The sequence below is a fragment of the Melanostigma gelatinosum genome, assembly GCF_949748355.1.
Source record: "Melanostigma gelatinosum genome assembly, chromosome: 4".
Classification (NCBI taxonomy): Eukaryota; Metazoa; Chordata; class Actinopteri; order Perciformes; family Zoarcidae; genus Melanostigma; species Melanostigma gelatinosum.
The window spans coordinates 2,179,776-2,195,503 of NC_136637.1; the positions used below are offsets into that span (position 1 = coordinate 2,179,776).

General features: G+C 43.2%; 1 protein-coding gene across 1 annotated transcript; it reads right to left on the bottom strand.

Annotated features, from left to right (window-relative positions):
• Positions 1-1,577: 1,577 nt before the first annotated feature.
• Positions 1,578-15,132, bottom strand: dohh (deoxyhypusine hydroxylase/monooxygenase). The gene is made up of 6 exons (XM_079266897.1): positions 15,023-15,132; positions 10,172-10,281; positions 7,358-7,525; positions 6,074-6,150; positions 3,659-3,914; positions 1,578-2,829 (listed from the first exon to the last, which is right to left on the bottom strand). The coding sequence occupies exons 2-6, from the start codon at positions 10,278-10,280 to the stop codon at positions 2,519-2,521; spliced, it is 921 nt and encodes a 306-aa protein (XP_079123023.1). The 5' UTR covers position 10,281; positions 15,023-15,132; the 3' UTR covers positions 1,578-2,518.
• Between the last annotated feature and the right edge of the window lie 596 nt (positions 15,133-15,728).

Consider the following 15,728-nt stretch of genomic DNA (forward strand, 5'->3'; position numbering starts at 1 on the left):
CAGGAGGGTGGATCACATCACTCCAGTTCTGAGGTCTTTGCACTTTAATTGAACCAGATTCAAGGATAAAAATCAAGTTCCTGCATTTCACTGCTGTATTTATTTCTTACACTGCTTTCTGATTTAATGAGTGTTTTTAATGTTCATATCAATGTTCTTCATTGTTTTTAAATCTCCTTTTCTTTTGCCTTATGTTTTGATGCTTTTAATGGTTTTATGTGAAGCACTTTGAATTACCTTGTTGAAATGTGCTACACAAATAAACTGGCCGTGCCTTCTTTCAAACACTTGTCATTGTGGCATGAAGGTATAAAGCATGATGCATGTTGAATTAATGCATAATATCCACCACTTACGACACTTTATAAACCTTGTTAGAAGTTTTCATGAAGTTTGATTAAGCTTTAATGTGCATTATGTCTTATCAATGTGTTTGATGCATTATAGACATGACCTTCATCGTGTTGACTTTTTTCATTTTGACAAAAGAAGTTCATCTTAAATTCTAACAGTACAGTTGGTAATCTTCCAAAAATCTTTCCACAAGCTACTATCCTAACAGCTGTGATTTCCAACAATAGCCGTGTTGGTTGTTTCCATTCATTATGTGTTCATGTTCATGATGATAATAACGGGGGAGTGGCTTTTCAGGAGGGAGGCCTGAAGGGCTGTCAGTGTTGCAGACGCTGACATTTTTGCTGGATTTAACAACTTTTGGAGCTCGTGCTGCTCGCTTCATTAGAGTTGATGAGTTGGCAACACTGGGTTGGGTTCTTCAGTTGGATTGTTAAAATCGTTTAAACACAAGCAGCAAAGATGGATTACCAAACATGCTTGTGGGCAAAGTCAGTGTTCTGATGTCCAAGTCTGATATTTATGCTCAACAGTCAACCTATATTCAAGTTCATAAATGTTTGACAGCTGAGTTGTTCTGCCTCAGCAAAATATATAATATATTATGTAATGTATCGGGCCCGACTGTATTATGTGTATTGCAGAGATGGATTTGCTGTGGCACAAAGATGAAAAGGCAGGTAGCTATCCTCTTTAGAGCCGTAGTGCAAATGAAATACTGTTTCATTAGGTGCATTGTCATCCAAAGGCTCAACAGGTAGTTAGTGGTACAATTACAAAAACCTTTAAGTGGCGATAAGATGAAAATTCCTTTTTAACCCTTTTGCTTTCACATTTAGATCACATCCTCGTTCATATTGTTCAAATATCGTGAAAACATCTGACAAAGGAGGCGATGTGGACCCACAGTCGGTCCGTACTGGATTCAACTATAAGCCTGCCCACTTTAGCCATCCAATCAAATGCAAAGGATTTGATTTGAATGCCTCTTGTAACTGTACACCACTCAAACACTGGGGAATGTGGCACAGCACAGAAGCTAAAGACACTCCAACTCTAGTGTCACTGGGACTTTAACAATAGTCAGTTAATCCAGGTAGAACAAGCATCAATGTACAGATGAACATGTAAAGATAGACACATTGCTGCTCAGCGAACTTCAAGACAGCAATAGGACTCAGGAAATAAATGGAACCAACAATAAAACAAATGTACACAGCATCATTTAATTTCCATAAAGTAGACACTTAGATACAACATTCAAATCAAGACCTGTGTTCTGCAGTCATCTAGATTTAACTTTTACTACAATTCCACATTGTTTATATCTGGAGCAGTTTAGTTTGGAACGAACTTTCCCAACAACAAGGTACGTGCACTTCCTAACATACTTGAAATCCACGACAGAGAAGCCTTGGCTTGTGTTAATTCTATGACTGTAGAAATAGAATGAGAGTAGAACGAACATTCAAGTGTTTGCCGTGGTCGTTTGACAAGCTCGAAAGCAAAGCCCTGTACTTTGAACATAGTTAGCCCGCTACAGCAGTGACAGTACCTCGCAATGGTAAAGGTACACATTAAAAATGGCCGCCACTGTGAATCCTGCTGTTGATTTGAATGAAAATGTCCATACTACTCTCATTCTTGTTCTATGGCGCTGACATGAAGCCTGATCAACTGTAATGCAGCCTGGATCACAACCAATGTATGCATTTAGAACAAGTGCATCTCGCTCTGTCTCATGTCCGTTCTGTTGGACTGGATGTTCACATGCAGCTCCCTGACAAAAACAAAAGAAAGAACAAAAACAAGACTTCAATCCGTCAGGTCTTCCACCTTCAGCCCATAGCTGCAGAATGAGGCGCTGCAGCTTCCACAACATTTCAAATGGTAGCAGTGAAGACACAAAGGACCCTCTCCTGCCTGCCCCCTACACAGCAACACCCACTGAAACCCACCAGCTGGTATGGATCTGATGGGCTTTTCGGGTTATATTTTTGATTGTATGTGCAGAGTATCTCTCATACTGTGACCGTTCATCCCACAGGACAACAGTTTTACAGCAGCCTTATTTGCTGTATCAGGAAATACAATAGCACAGAGAGTACTAAATTGGTTAAAAAAAGCGATTGGAGTGAAAGCAGCCCTCAGGTGTAACAGACCTTTAACTCTCTAAGCTGACCAACCCATCTGCATACTGGAACTGCTCACTGTTTTCGTACTCCAGCATATCTAGCGCGACCTCGCAGCTCTCCTTGACGATACGTTCTCCGTCTCCAAGGTGTTGTTGCAGCACAGCCAGACACTTCTCTTTGCCGATGGACCCAAGAGCCTCTGCCGCCTCGTGTCGGACCATAGGGCTCTCACTCGAACACTCCAGAGCTGCACACAGGGCTGGGACCGATGCCGGATGCTGCATCTGACCCAGGACATAGCCGATCTCATGGCGGAACAGAGCACTGGAGCACTGCAGGCCTGGAGACAAACGCGTTAATAAAGAGAGGCATGCATGACATAAAGGCTTTTCCAATGCCATCAGTGTGCACACAGAAAACTCACATACATCAGCCCAGCACATTCCCTTCCTCTAAAGCTTTATCTTTACATGGTTTGAACTGACTTTACAGTAAATATCTTTGTTGTTACTTAGCACCTGCTTGTAGGGGTGGGAGAGTTCACAAAAGTCTCTGTTCAATACGACAGAGTGGCGCCACGGTACGTTTTCAATCCAGCAAAAAAGCAGAAATGCCAAATCCTCGCTGGTGAGACTCTCGAGGGGGCGTGTCTGAAGAACATGGCTCTTTATCTCCGTCAGCTAGCTTTGTGTAGTCCGGTACGTTACGGAGTGTCAGACACTTTGCAACACTCCAGTTGACACATCTCTTCTATTAGTTACTAATATTGATATATTGATTGATATTATGAATCATTACAAATATGCAGTGTTTTTAAAAATAGCAGATTGTTGGTGAGAAAAAGAAATATGTTAATGCATGAAGACGTGTTATTCCTCTGAATGGAATCATGAGGTGCCGAGAGATTCCCACTACTCTCCAGTACGTTACCTTCCACATCCTTTCTGTCATGACTTTAACTAGCCGATCATACACTGAAAAGTGAGTTCCTTGAAGTGGTGACAGGCTAAACTGTCAGTCGTGAACAAACTACCCACTCATATTAAAAGAGATTCACAGACTGATGATGTTTCAACTCAAGCTTAAAACTGAGGTTGACATGAAAAGGACCAGAAGTAAAGCGTTGTGATCACAGTGATGCATGAATGAAGCAGTGAACTCTCTCCTACCGTCTGCCAGTGCCAGCACAGCGGTCTCGCTGCCCAGGTTACGCAGGGCAAACATGGCACGGTAACGTTCAAAGAGCGGCAGACTCTCATCCAGAAGGACCGAGCGGAGCTCCGACACGCTCTTCCTCACAGCTGGAGGGGCTGGGTCTACAGAGTGGTAGGGGTTCTCATCTGTGCTTCCGTCATCCAACTGCTTCTCTCCTCTAATCTGCAGCCACTCCAGCCGACGGACAGCCAGCTGACACGTCTCTGCAACCTGAGGGGGCAGATAGAAACACTCAGGGTTGTTTGCACATTTCAGACATGTGGTTTTATTGACACGGAGAACCAAGACTGAAGCGAACTAATTATGTTTGTGAAGGCATGAAAGAAATACATGTGATTATATGCATTTGGTGATATTAATGTCATGGCAACACACTGAATTGTTTGTACAACAAAATTGTGATTTGGGGCAAAAACAAATTCCATCAGAAGCCGAGTTTGTCCGGAGTACGACTGGTTAGGAGTGCAGCGGATCATAGAACTCACAGTTGGGATCGTACCAGTATTCTGAGTAACGGATTGGATCTGATCAGCACTAAAGGAAAAAGAGCAAATATAACTTAGACATGCTCCGATCCAGAGCTGATCTTTCAGGGTCTATCTTGGCGATACAGATCACTTCTGTTGCGTTATAACAGCTGGTGAAAGGCTCCAGACAAGTTCTTTTTACCACTGATCCAAGAATCACTTCCACTGCTCTGACATCAGTGTAAACGTCAAAGATCCTTAATGTTATGTTTGTAGCTCTAGGGTTAGGCTCAGAAAAATAAAAGATGGGATTTGATTAAAAAAGAATCTTGGAATTAGCAGTTTTAATTACAACAGAACTCTGCTGTGAAGTTCACAGATGACACTACTATCATATTACAAACAATGAGACTTCATATAGAGAGGAAATCAACAACCGTGCAGAGTGGAGCTCAGAGAACAACCTGCTGCTCAACATCAGGAAAACCAAGGAGCTGACTGTTGATGTTAGAAAAGAGGAGGAGGAGACGCACACCCCTGTCTCCATGAATGGAGCAAGTTAGCAGCTTTAACTTCCTGGTCATCAGCATCACAAACAACCTGACGTGGTCCTCACACATCTCCAGCCTGGTGAAGACGGCTCATAAACAGCTTTTACAGAGGAGCAATAGAAAGCATCCTGACTGCAAACATTACACACTGTTATGGGATGTTTAAGGCACAGGACAGGAGGCTCTACAGCAGGGATTACAACCAGAACATCACTGGTGCCATCTACTGAGCATCAGTGATGTAGATGAGAACAGGGGCCTGAGAAGAGCTAAAGGGATAATAACAGACAAAACCCAGCTAGCCTCAACCTGTTCACCTGCTGCCGTCTGGAAAGAGATCCAGAAGAAGCAGCTGCTGAACCAGCAGACCTCAGAACAGCTTCGCTCCTCTGGCTGTGAGGCTCCACCCTCTAGAAATAATATCCTTCTCTTTCCTATGTAGCAAATTGGGTCGTACAATGAGGAGTAGTGACCTCGTGATGATGCTTATAGCTTGTGTTCAACGGCTCATAATTATCTCTCTATCATCTGTTTCAAACTGCTGTGAAGCGTCTTCAACAGACTTTACCATTCAAGTATCTCGCCAAAAAATGTATTTTACAAGATTACATTTCATTACATCATAACACTGTATAGTACCTTTTGGAAGAGACATAAGGATATGAAGTGACAGATAGTCATTGTACACCGAGTGGTCTTGGCAGGGCTGGAGGAAGTATATCAAATGTACCCTGTGACCGTTAAACTGTTCTCTGATCATGCATTAGGGACAGATACAGTTCACATAGACAAACTGTGATCGCTGTTTTTCAGGGTTTATAACACCCTCATTGGATTATTACTATTCAGGCATCACTGTGGAAGCAGCACTTTGCTGAGGTGGAGCTCATTTTCAACCATTAATGAATCATTTCTTTCCATTATTGATTCATGTGCAGATTATTTTCTCAATTAATGGATTGATTGTTTGGTTTGAGGTGAAAATGCTGTCACAATCATCCTCTAGCTTACCTTTGGTTTTGCCGTACATCACAGCCCTATGAATTGTGGGTAACTCTCAGGCGAAATCTCCAGAAATGCAGACTTATGGAAAGTGTGCAAAACAAAGCGTTCAGCACCAACACACACGTTTGCTTCCATAAGTGTGCCTCAAAGTGTTTCTGGGAACTCCGTTGTGTTTATTTACTTCTACTACATTTCATCAATACTGTCATAGTACACAAGTTTAAATGAATCCAGCTTCACACACATCAGCCAGGATTCTCGTCTTCTTTGCATAATGACTTCATGCAGGATTGATGAGGATGTGATCACGTGCCTGGTACCACTGCCTCGCTAGCTGTGTTCCTACCTCGATGACAGGATCCTGACTGTACTCTTTCAGTAGGTCCAGAACCACAGGATCACCGATCGCTCCCAGAGCCTCCCCTACAGGAAGACAGAGTCACAGCGTCAGACGGCCACACATACGGATGCTTCTAGTTCTCAAACTTAAGGATCTGTATCCTGTGCATCACTGAGGAGTAAACGCATGATCTATACAACGAGATGCTGTTACACACATTCTACATACTGATCGTTGCCTTCTGCATTTATCTTCAGCAGACTGGACTACTGTAACGGTGTGTTTACAGGTCTCTGTAACAAGTCAATCACAACGCTGCAGCTCGAGTCCTCACTAAGACCAGGAGGGTGGACCACATCACTCCAGTTCTGAGGTCTTTGCACTGGCTTCCTGTCCAACAAAGAATTGACTTTAAAATCCTGCTGTTGGTTTACAAAGCACTGAATGGTTTAGGGCCAAAATACATCTCTGATCTGCTGCTACCTTATGAACCATCCCGACCCCTCAGGTCGTCTGGGACCGGTCTACTTCCTGTTCCCAGAGTCAGAACTAAACATGGAGAAGCAGCGTTCAGTTTTTCTGCTCCACATATCTGGAACAAAGTCCCAGAAAGCTGCAGGTCTGCTGAGACCCTCAGCTCCTTTAAATCAAGATTGAAGACTTTCTGTTTGCTGCTGCCTTTAATTGAACCACATTCAATTCATATATTAATCAATTTCCTGCATTTCTGCATTTTATTTCTTACACTGTTTCTTTAATTGTTTTAAATCTCCTTTTCTTTTGCCTTATGTTTTGATGCTTTTAATGGTTTTATGTGAAGCACTTTGAATTACCTTGTTGTTGAAATGTAACATACAAATAAACTTGCCTTGTGTCAGGAAGGTCATTTGAAGGTGTGTGGGGGGGGGGGGGGGGTCAGCAATTTATTTATTTTTGAATTAAAAAGCACATTTTATTACATTAAAAGTAAATAACCCAAGTCCACACTTGGTTAGAAAAGCACGAGAGTCCACCGTTGGTAATGTAGGCGTGTGCATAGGTGTGTGCCTGAGCTGTGTGAAGGAGAGATGGTACCATCCCCAACCATGCTGACAGATCTTTGAATAAATAACAGCCCGTTTGTGTGCTGTGTGAAGAATCACAAGCATGCACATACATGTGTGGGTTGATAGAAAAAGAGGCAAATGAAAGGACTCGTGTGTCTGGTAGGGGTATTGCAAAAGGCACACGCATGTGTGCCTTTAGTGCCGCACCAACATGTGTTTGGCAGTTCATGAGTGCAATGCTTACCTGCTTCATGCCTGACCATGGGCTCTTGCTGTGCGTCTTTGAGAACAGCTGTTAAAGCGGGTATGGCCCGTCTGTCCTGCATCTGTCCGAGGCAGTAAGCCAGCTCGTGCTTCAGCAGGGCAGACTCATCGGTGAAGGCTTTACTGATCCATTCTACAGCTTCAGCACCTGACCCACGTTAGAGCATCAATCAGTTCACATACATCACACAGAGTTCCTCTTCAATAGATCTATGTACACAGTGCCCCCTTCCTGGTTTCTTATTGTGTTGCATATTTGTCACACTGAAATGTTTCAGATCAAACTCATTTTAATATTAGACGAAGATAACCAGAGTAAATACAAAATGCAGTTTTTAAATGATGATTTCATGTATTAAGGGAAAAAGCTATCCAAGCCTACCTGGCCCTTTGTGAAACAGTAATGCCCCCCCCCCCCCTTGATAAATCATGACTGAACTGTGATTAACCACATTTTTTGGAAAGCGGAGTTCAAGTTCCCTAACCACAGCAGGCCTGACTACTGCCAGACCTGCTGAATCAATACATCTCTTCAATAGAAGCCGTCTGACAAAGTGAAGGAGGCTAAAGATCTCAAACAGCAACACATCATGCTGCGACCCAAAGAAACTCAAGAACAGATGAGAAACAAAGTAACGGACATGTATCAGTCTGAACGGGTTGCAAAGACATTTCTAAGGCTTTGGGACTCCAGCGAACCACGATGAGAGCCATCACCCACAACTGGAGAAGACTTGGAACAGTGGTGAACCTTCCCAGGAGGGCCGGCCGACCAACATGACTCCAAGAACACATGGACGACTTATCCAGGAGGTCATAAGAGACCCCAGAACATCATCGAAAGAACTGCAGGCCTCACCTGCCTCAGCTAAGGTCAGAGTTCATGATTCAACAATAAGAGAGACGGGGCAGCAATGGCCTCCATGGGAGAGCTCCAAGGCCGAAGCTGCCGCTGACCAAAAGGAACACAAAGGCTCGTCTCACAATTACCAAAAAACATCTTGAAGACTTTTGGGCAAATATTCTGAGGACTGACGAGACAAAAGTTGAACTTTTTGGAAGGTGTGCGTCCCGTCACATCTGGCATAAAACTAACACAGCATTTCATAAAAACAACATCATACCAACAGTCACACATGGTGGTGGTAGTGTGATGGTCTGGGGCTGCTTTGCTGCTTTTATTTCACACAGTCATGGTTAAACTGTGTAATTAATCCACGGTTCACATGCGTGCCGAACAACAAGGAGAGATCCATCCGGATCACGGATCCATAACGGTCCGTTACCCCACTAGAGACGACAGACCAAAGGAACAGCCGGTGCCTCACAACAACCCATCCCAGAACCCTCAAGTGGGAGCTGAAAAACAGCTGCATCACCGAGACGGCTTGTTTCTGTGATGGGGGTAAAAACAAAACAACTAAATGTGCCTGAGACGGAGCTCTCCTTGCGTCATGGTAGCTTGTCAGGAACGCGGCTGAATAACGCTTCAAAACTTGGTCATAATCGTTCAATGTGGGCCTCGCAATACTCATATCGCAATACTCATATCGCAAAAGGGTTAAAATGGCAGTAATATGGCAGAGTGACTGAAGTATGATGATAATAGTGTACCCCTAAGCCATAGTATCCATTTCACACAGCGAGACCATTGTGTGGAACTCAACAGAAGGGCTCGCCACCCAAAGGACAAAACAGTCAATTCTTCCTTTAATCTGTGGAATAAACTTCTGAGACATCTGCATCTCAAAACAATCTTCATGTCCTCATTCAATACAATTGGCGTCCTTCAACCAGAGGATCGGCGGTTCGATCCCGGGCTCCGCTAGTCGCATGTTGATGTGTCCTTGAGCAAGACACTAAACCCCCAAAACACTCCCGTAGCTGTGTAGTAGGGCTGGGTGGTAGACCGGTTTTAATTTCCCGTACGATATGAATTTTTCATATACCGTCACACCGCACAGTTGAAACAACTTCTGTTGCTCTTCAACAGGCAGCAAAATATATTGTTCTCAGCTGGGAGCGCTACAGTCAGAGCTAGTTCTCTTAGCTGTATTGAGAGGGAGCCCTAGTCATGGTCATAGCGTTATTACAACAATGAACAACCCACAACTAACGCTCTTTAACAGGCAAAACACCACGACAACAGTTTGTGACACAAACTATTTGTAGCACGAATAATTGTACATTTATAAAATTTCTCCACCGAACTGCATGCTGGGTAAAGCTCGCTAACAGCTGTGAGAGGCTCTGTCGCGGCAGTAACGTTACATTGAAGAACAGAACAGAGCGATGCAGGATGAACAGACTGAACAACAAAAGGTATTTAGGTCAGACACATATGCAACGCTGATTACCGTAATATGTGTGGTATTTATTATAAATGTACATAGAGGGTGATGAGAAGCTGTACATGGAGGGGCTTCTTCTTTAAATTCCATTGGCGATCGCTACCAACTTGCATAGGTGCATACCGCCACCTACTGTACCGGAGTGTGCATTTTCAGGGAAACCTTTTCTTCAGTGACGGAACGGAAGACACGCCACACAAACAGCTGTTCACCGCTCGCTGGCCGGCCGTTTCTTTTCGTCAATAATTAATTAATGCTTTAACGCGAAAAAAGACATACCGTGATATACCGTGAAACCGCCAGAATCTTACAAAATACCGCGATATGCATTTTGGTCATACCGCCCAGCCCTACGGTGATAGAATCTGAATTGTAAGTCGCTTTGGATAAAAGCGTCTGCTAAATGACTAATGTGATTTGATACTAGATGTTGGAGGTCTTACCGCCCAGGTTCTTCAAGGTGAATAAGGCTCTGAACCGCCGGCTCAGGTCGAGTCCTGGGTCCGTCAGAACCTGTCCTACTGCTGCCATCTGTTCCCCACTGCTGCTCATCCTGCTCCACAGACACACGGTGCATTAGCTTCTGTGATGTGAAAACCAGCTCATCTTTACATCCTGTGCTGATTTACAGAGTAAAGCTGCAAAGATTACTCAATTAATCGATGAACAGATAATTAAGCCACAACTACTTAGAAAATGGATTAATTGTCATTTATTAGGAAAAAAATCCAAAACATTCTTTTCTTAATAAATGCTTTTCTCCTTCACAACTTAACATCATACTAGTGGTAGTGTTACGTACGGGTGCTTGGATAGAAAGAAGAGGACGGCGAGAAGTAATCATCTTTCAAATTTGATGCATCAAGTCAAAAAACATGTTATATGAAACCCAATTCTACAAAAACTGGGAGCTATACAACAACTAAAATATCAAATAATCTTTGACTCATAAAAGCCTTTATTGGCGAGCTACAATTTCCACTAGATTCTACAGTTTGAGAACATTAAAGGGAAGGTTGTGATGTTCAAAATGTCTTCATATTTGAACTGTTGTGAAGAGGTTTAGAGAGCCAGTCACTGTACAGCTTTAAGGGCCCCATCTAACAAACATTTCAAATAAATTACAATTTAAGACGACTCTGCAAGATTCATATTTAAGTTTGTATCTCCTTTTCTAAATCTTATTCATGTTCTCTTCATGTCACAATATTTTAGCATAAACATATTTATACACTTATATTCTATGCATTAGGCTACTTTTATTAAAATACCATTCAAGCTGCATTACATACAGTAACACTGTGCAATATCATTGTATCTCACTCTACATTATAATATACTAATAGTATTCCGTAGCCAGCTGTATGTCTTTCTTCTTACATATTTGATTGATTATTAGTCGGGTGTAACGGTACGCGTATTGAACCGTTCGGTACGAGGCTCACGGTTCCGTACGCATGACGAACCGAATACGTTTGAAAAATATATAGATTTTTTTTAAACCTTTATTTAACCAGGTAGTCCCATTGAGATTAACAATCTCTTTTGCAAGATGTAAGTAACAATACTACATAACATTAAGGAGCAGTTTCTGTTTTTTATGCTTATGTGTTGCTAAGAAGACACCCCAGAAGATGGGTCACTCAGTTATAGTTCCATCATTGTTCAAAGTCAAAGAATAACTTCATGATGTTAGTTGTAATGAATAAATATAATTTAAAATAAAGTACATTTCTCTGCATTTATAGTTTTCTACTGTACCGAAACGTACCGAACCGTGGCTCCACTGTATCGTACCCAACCCAACCGTGAGTTTTGTGAACCGTTACACCCCTAGTTATTAGTTATGTTAAGATGTTTGCATGATACAATAGAAGTCACGTGGTCTTTGTAAATGTTAGGGATCAAGATGTTCACATTAGTAAAGTGAGTCAAACTAAAGTAAAGACTTTTCATGATGTCATGATATCTGAGGTGGTCTGCTCTCAATCCCAAGTACAGCACTTTAGTGTTCATTTTGAAGTCACTGTGTAAATCTATTCTTTATTCATATATTTGATTAAGTATTCACACAATTGTTATTACATTGTTCTTCAAATACAGTTTGCATGCGGTGATTATTTTAGTTTTTCAAGTTAACATTGATAAAATGTATAATTATTCATTCATTCATTTATTTATGTATGTATTCATTATTTTATCTGTGATTTAATGGGACATGTCTTATCACGTTCACCGAACTTTGCTTTTAGTTTGAAGTCAGTTCTTACCGTTCCTACCGTAATGCCTCGTACAGACGCGTAGCGCAAAACAACGTGCGGGTTGGACTTGTTTTTCGAAGTGGAGGCTGGCTTGACCGAGTCCACTAGTGCAGTGATTCTTAACCATAGGGCCGCGGCCCATGTTTGGGCCGCGAAAAACTTTCAGTTTTGCACCTGTGGGCCGCGGGACCGCATAGGTTATCAATTGAAGACACCAGAGATATTACTGTTATCCATGAGACGCTCAGTTACAATACAGCTTCCCACCACCTGGTGGCGGTAATGCGTCAGTCAGTTGTTTAACAAGCTGCAATAAGCAGAAGAAGACACTCAGCTAGCCGCTAGCCTGTAGCGAAAGTTATGGATAAGTTATTAAAAAGAAAAAATGAAGACGACAGTGGTGCCATACCCCCCAAAAGTCTAAATGTGTGCGCAAGTACAACCCTGACTTTCTTAAGTACGGCTTTGTGAACGGAGGCAACGAGGCAGAGCCGAGGGCTCAGTGTGTGGAATGTGAGCTAATGCTATCAAACGAAGCACTGGAGCCTTCAAAAATAAAGAGACACCAAGCGACGAAACATCCAACGCTCGTGGGAAAGCCTGTTGGGCTTCTTGTTGTGTATGCAGGTTTACATACACATGATAATAAATGTCTTTGTGATCATCACATTGTATCATCTCATTTATTTAACAAGGGTTTTGCCTGTTCAACACCGGCATCCTCGATCCCCTCCCCTTCCGTTCCTACGGCTTGTTTGCGCAAATACGTCACAAAACATGTCCGTGTTTGGTATCCCAGCATGCCCAAAATCCTCATCTTTGCAAAGAAATCATCGATTTTCTTTCATTTCTTATGGTTTCTCCAAAAAGGAGCCCACACACACACACACTGTCCAAAGTCGCCATAACCGCTGCAAGTCGTATCTTGCAGCATTTCGATGGAAAAAGACACATTACAGACCCGACAACGTGCTAGCGGATGTTACCATGGAGCTACTGCCTTCAGAAAACGCTAGTACTTATAGTACACATCTTATCCTCCTCTTCCATAAGCCGTCAACCAACGTTTGCGTAACTGAGCTATTCTCATTCTCGTTTGTGCGCTCGGTCGCAGCCATTAAGCACAGCAAGTCCGCTACTCACACACCATGTCTTCGACCATATATTCATAGTTTTTGCAATTTGCAAAGGCTAATAATAAAAGGAAAATAATATAATATCAAAATATAAAGGGAGAAACACCTTTAGTGTGTCAGAATATCATTTGGTTACCATGTGTCCATTTGGGTCTCCAAATGTCCTTTTAGAGCTCCGCCTGGATCTCTTCATGAAGAAACTCTGTAGAATGGTCATACTTTGTCCAATCTTCTTCAAATTTGAGGCAGTTGTTCACTGATAGTGTAGTTACAGCCAGGGGCGGACTGGCCATCGGGGATACCGGGGGAATCCCCGGTAGGCCGACGGGGTTTGGGCCGGTCTCTGACATCGCCGGCCCCGACTATATTATATGCTTCACAGAACACGTTCAATTGACTCTAATACCGAAAGTCAATAATCAGTGAAAACTGTATCAACAGTATAGACTGACATTATACTACTCCTCGCGATCCGAGGACGCCATAGCACGGCTGGACACTACGGTGCTTTTAAAAACATTTCTCCATAACCGCGGTCTGCGCCGTGCGCTCGTGCCGGGCGACGGTCGGGGCGGGGCCGCGGAGGTGCGAATGGCCGCCATAGACCGGCGAAATACAGGGGCGGCTCGACTGTCACGGCGTCCATGAATCGAGAAGGACTTCTTACTGGAACTGAAACAATGTACTGGGATTAAATTCTTTGTCAACAAAGAATTTGGTAAGTGACAAACTGCGTTTGTTTTTTTACATCTGCAGTAACGTTTTTATGAATAATATTTGATGGCTCGTGCTCTTGTGTGGTGGAATGCGTGGATCCGCTGCAGGTCTGCTGGATTGATGTGCTTTGTTGTCATATGAATATATGTGACTGGTTCTTATGACTTTGTGGCTGTCATTGTGTTAATTACGTTGATTTGACTATGCGAGTTACAAAGCGAGCTCAAACGTCTGGCACGACAGTGGGATAGGCTGAAGGCATCAGTATTTGAGGAGTACACAACCAAGACAACAGAACCCGGGCCGGAGGATGCTGAAGATGAGGCTGAAGATGAGGCAGAGATGGTTTACAAAAAGTGCTCATCTTGCAAGGACTGTCCAATCTGTTGCTACCGAGTTCTGAAGCAGTACAACCTCCTGACAGATGCATACCACATCATAGGCCTTGCATACAGGTTCCTGATTATCCTCTCTGTCACACAGGTAGCATGCGAGCGAAGCTTTTCGACGCTGAAATATATCAAAAACAGGCTCAGGAGCTCGCTCTCTCAACAGCACCTGGAGGCTTTTATGTTGATGGCTACTCAGACAGATGTTTTGCAGATGCTGAACAGTGAGAAAATCATAGACGGTGTTGCAGAAAAGAGTGAGTTGCTGCAAAAACCGTGCATTGAGTGGGCAGCGCGCCATGTATTGAGTGGGCCGGTCTGACAGTAACTCCCGGGCCACTTTTTCCCCCCAGTCCGCCCCTGGTTACAGCCCTATACTGTCCTTTACCTGTACAGATACAGCCACCGGCAGTTATTTATACTGAAAGATACTCTTTTATTTTATGTGGACAAAAATCTTAAATGTTGACTGACTCCAAAGGCCCACTGCTCTGTTTCTGTATGACCTACAGGTTGTCTGACACTTTTGATGCATATAGTCAGAGTGGGCCCCGGGACACTTTGTACTTGAAAAGTTGGGCCCCGAGGTCAAAAAGGTTAAGAACCCCTGCACTAGTGTACGGAATAAAGCCCCGAGTTAAACCCTCTTATATAGTCTATGGTCAAACCAAGGGACCTATAAACCATCACGTAACGTCAGCTACACATGCCTCACAATTGGCTACACATATTTCAAAAATCCCAACAGACAACGGTGAAGAAAGCAAAACTAAGCGGCGAAACCTACGAACCTTCAGCCTCTGCAGGTACATTTGAAGAAGAGCTCTTCCCTGTGAGACAGTTGCTGCCTGCCGCTGCATGCGTCCTGCAACTTCCGCCGGCTACCGCTTCTTCTTCTTCTTCTTCTTCTTCTTCTTCTTCTGGTTAAACGGTGGTTGCCATCCAGTTTATTGGTGCATTACCGCCACCTTCTGCTCCGGAGTGTTGATCTAATACACTTACAATCTTTCCCACAAAACAAAACAAAAAATGTAATACATAAAAACAATAAAAATGTAAAAGATACCATACATACCACATCAACCTATATTTCATCCTCCATGTTTTACACGTCTAGACCTATAAAACCCCAACTTCTGACAAGCACCCCGACATCGTATCCTCTAAAACAGCGGTTCCCAAACTTTTTAGGCCGCGCACCCCCTTCTACATCCCGACCGGGTTCGCGCACCCCCCCCCCCCCCCCCCTTAAAAAAAAAAAAAAAAAAGAAGCAACAGAGCCTTTTAAGCCTTCATAGCCGCATAAGAATCGGACTAACGAGAGAACTGTTTGCTCGCGCGTGGCATTTGTTTACAAGATTTAGTCCGCTGTTAAATGTTGCAGTGTGAACACAAACCGAACAAAGGAGCAACTGCAACAAAGCAAACGAACTGAAGGTGTGAAAACGCCCTGAAACACTGCAACAAAGTTTCAATAACTTTCAGTGACACAAGGCG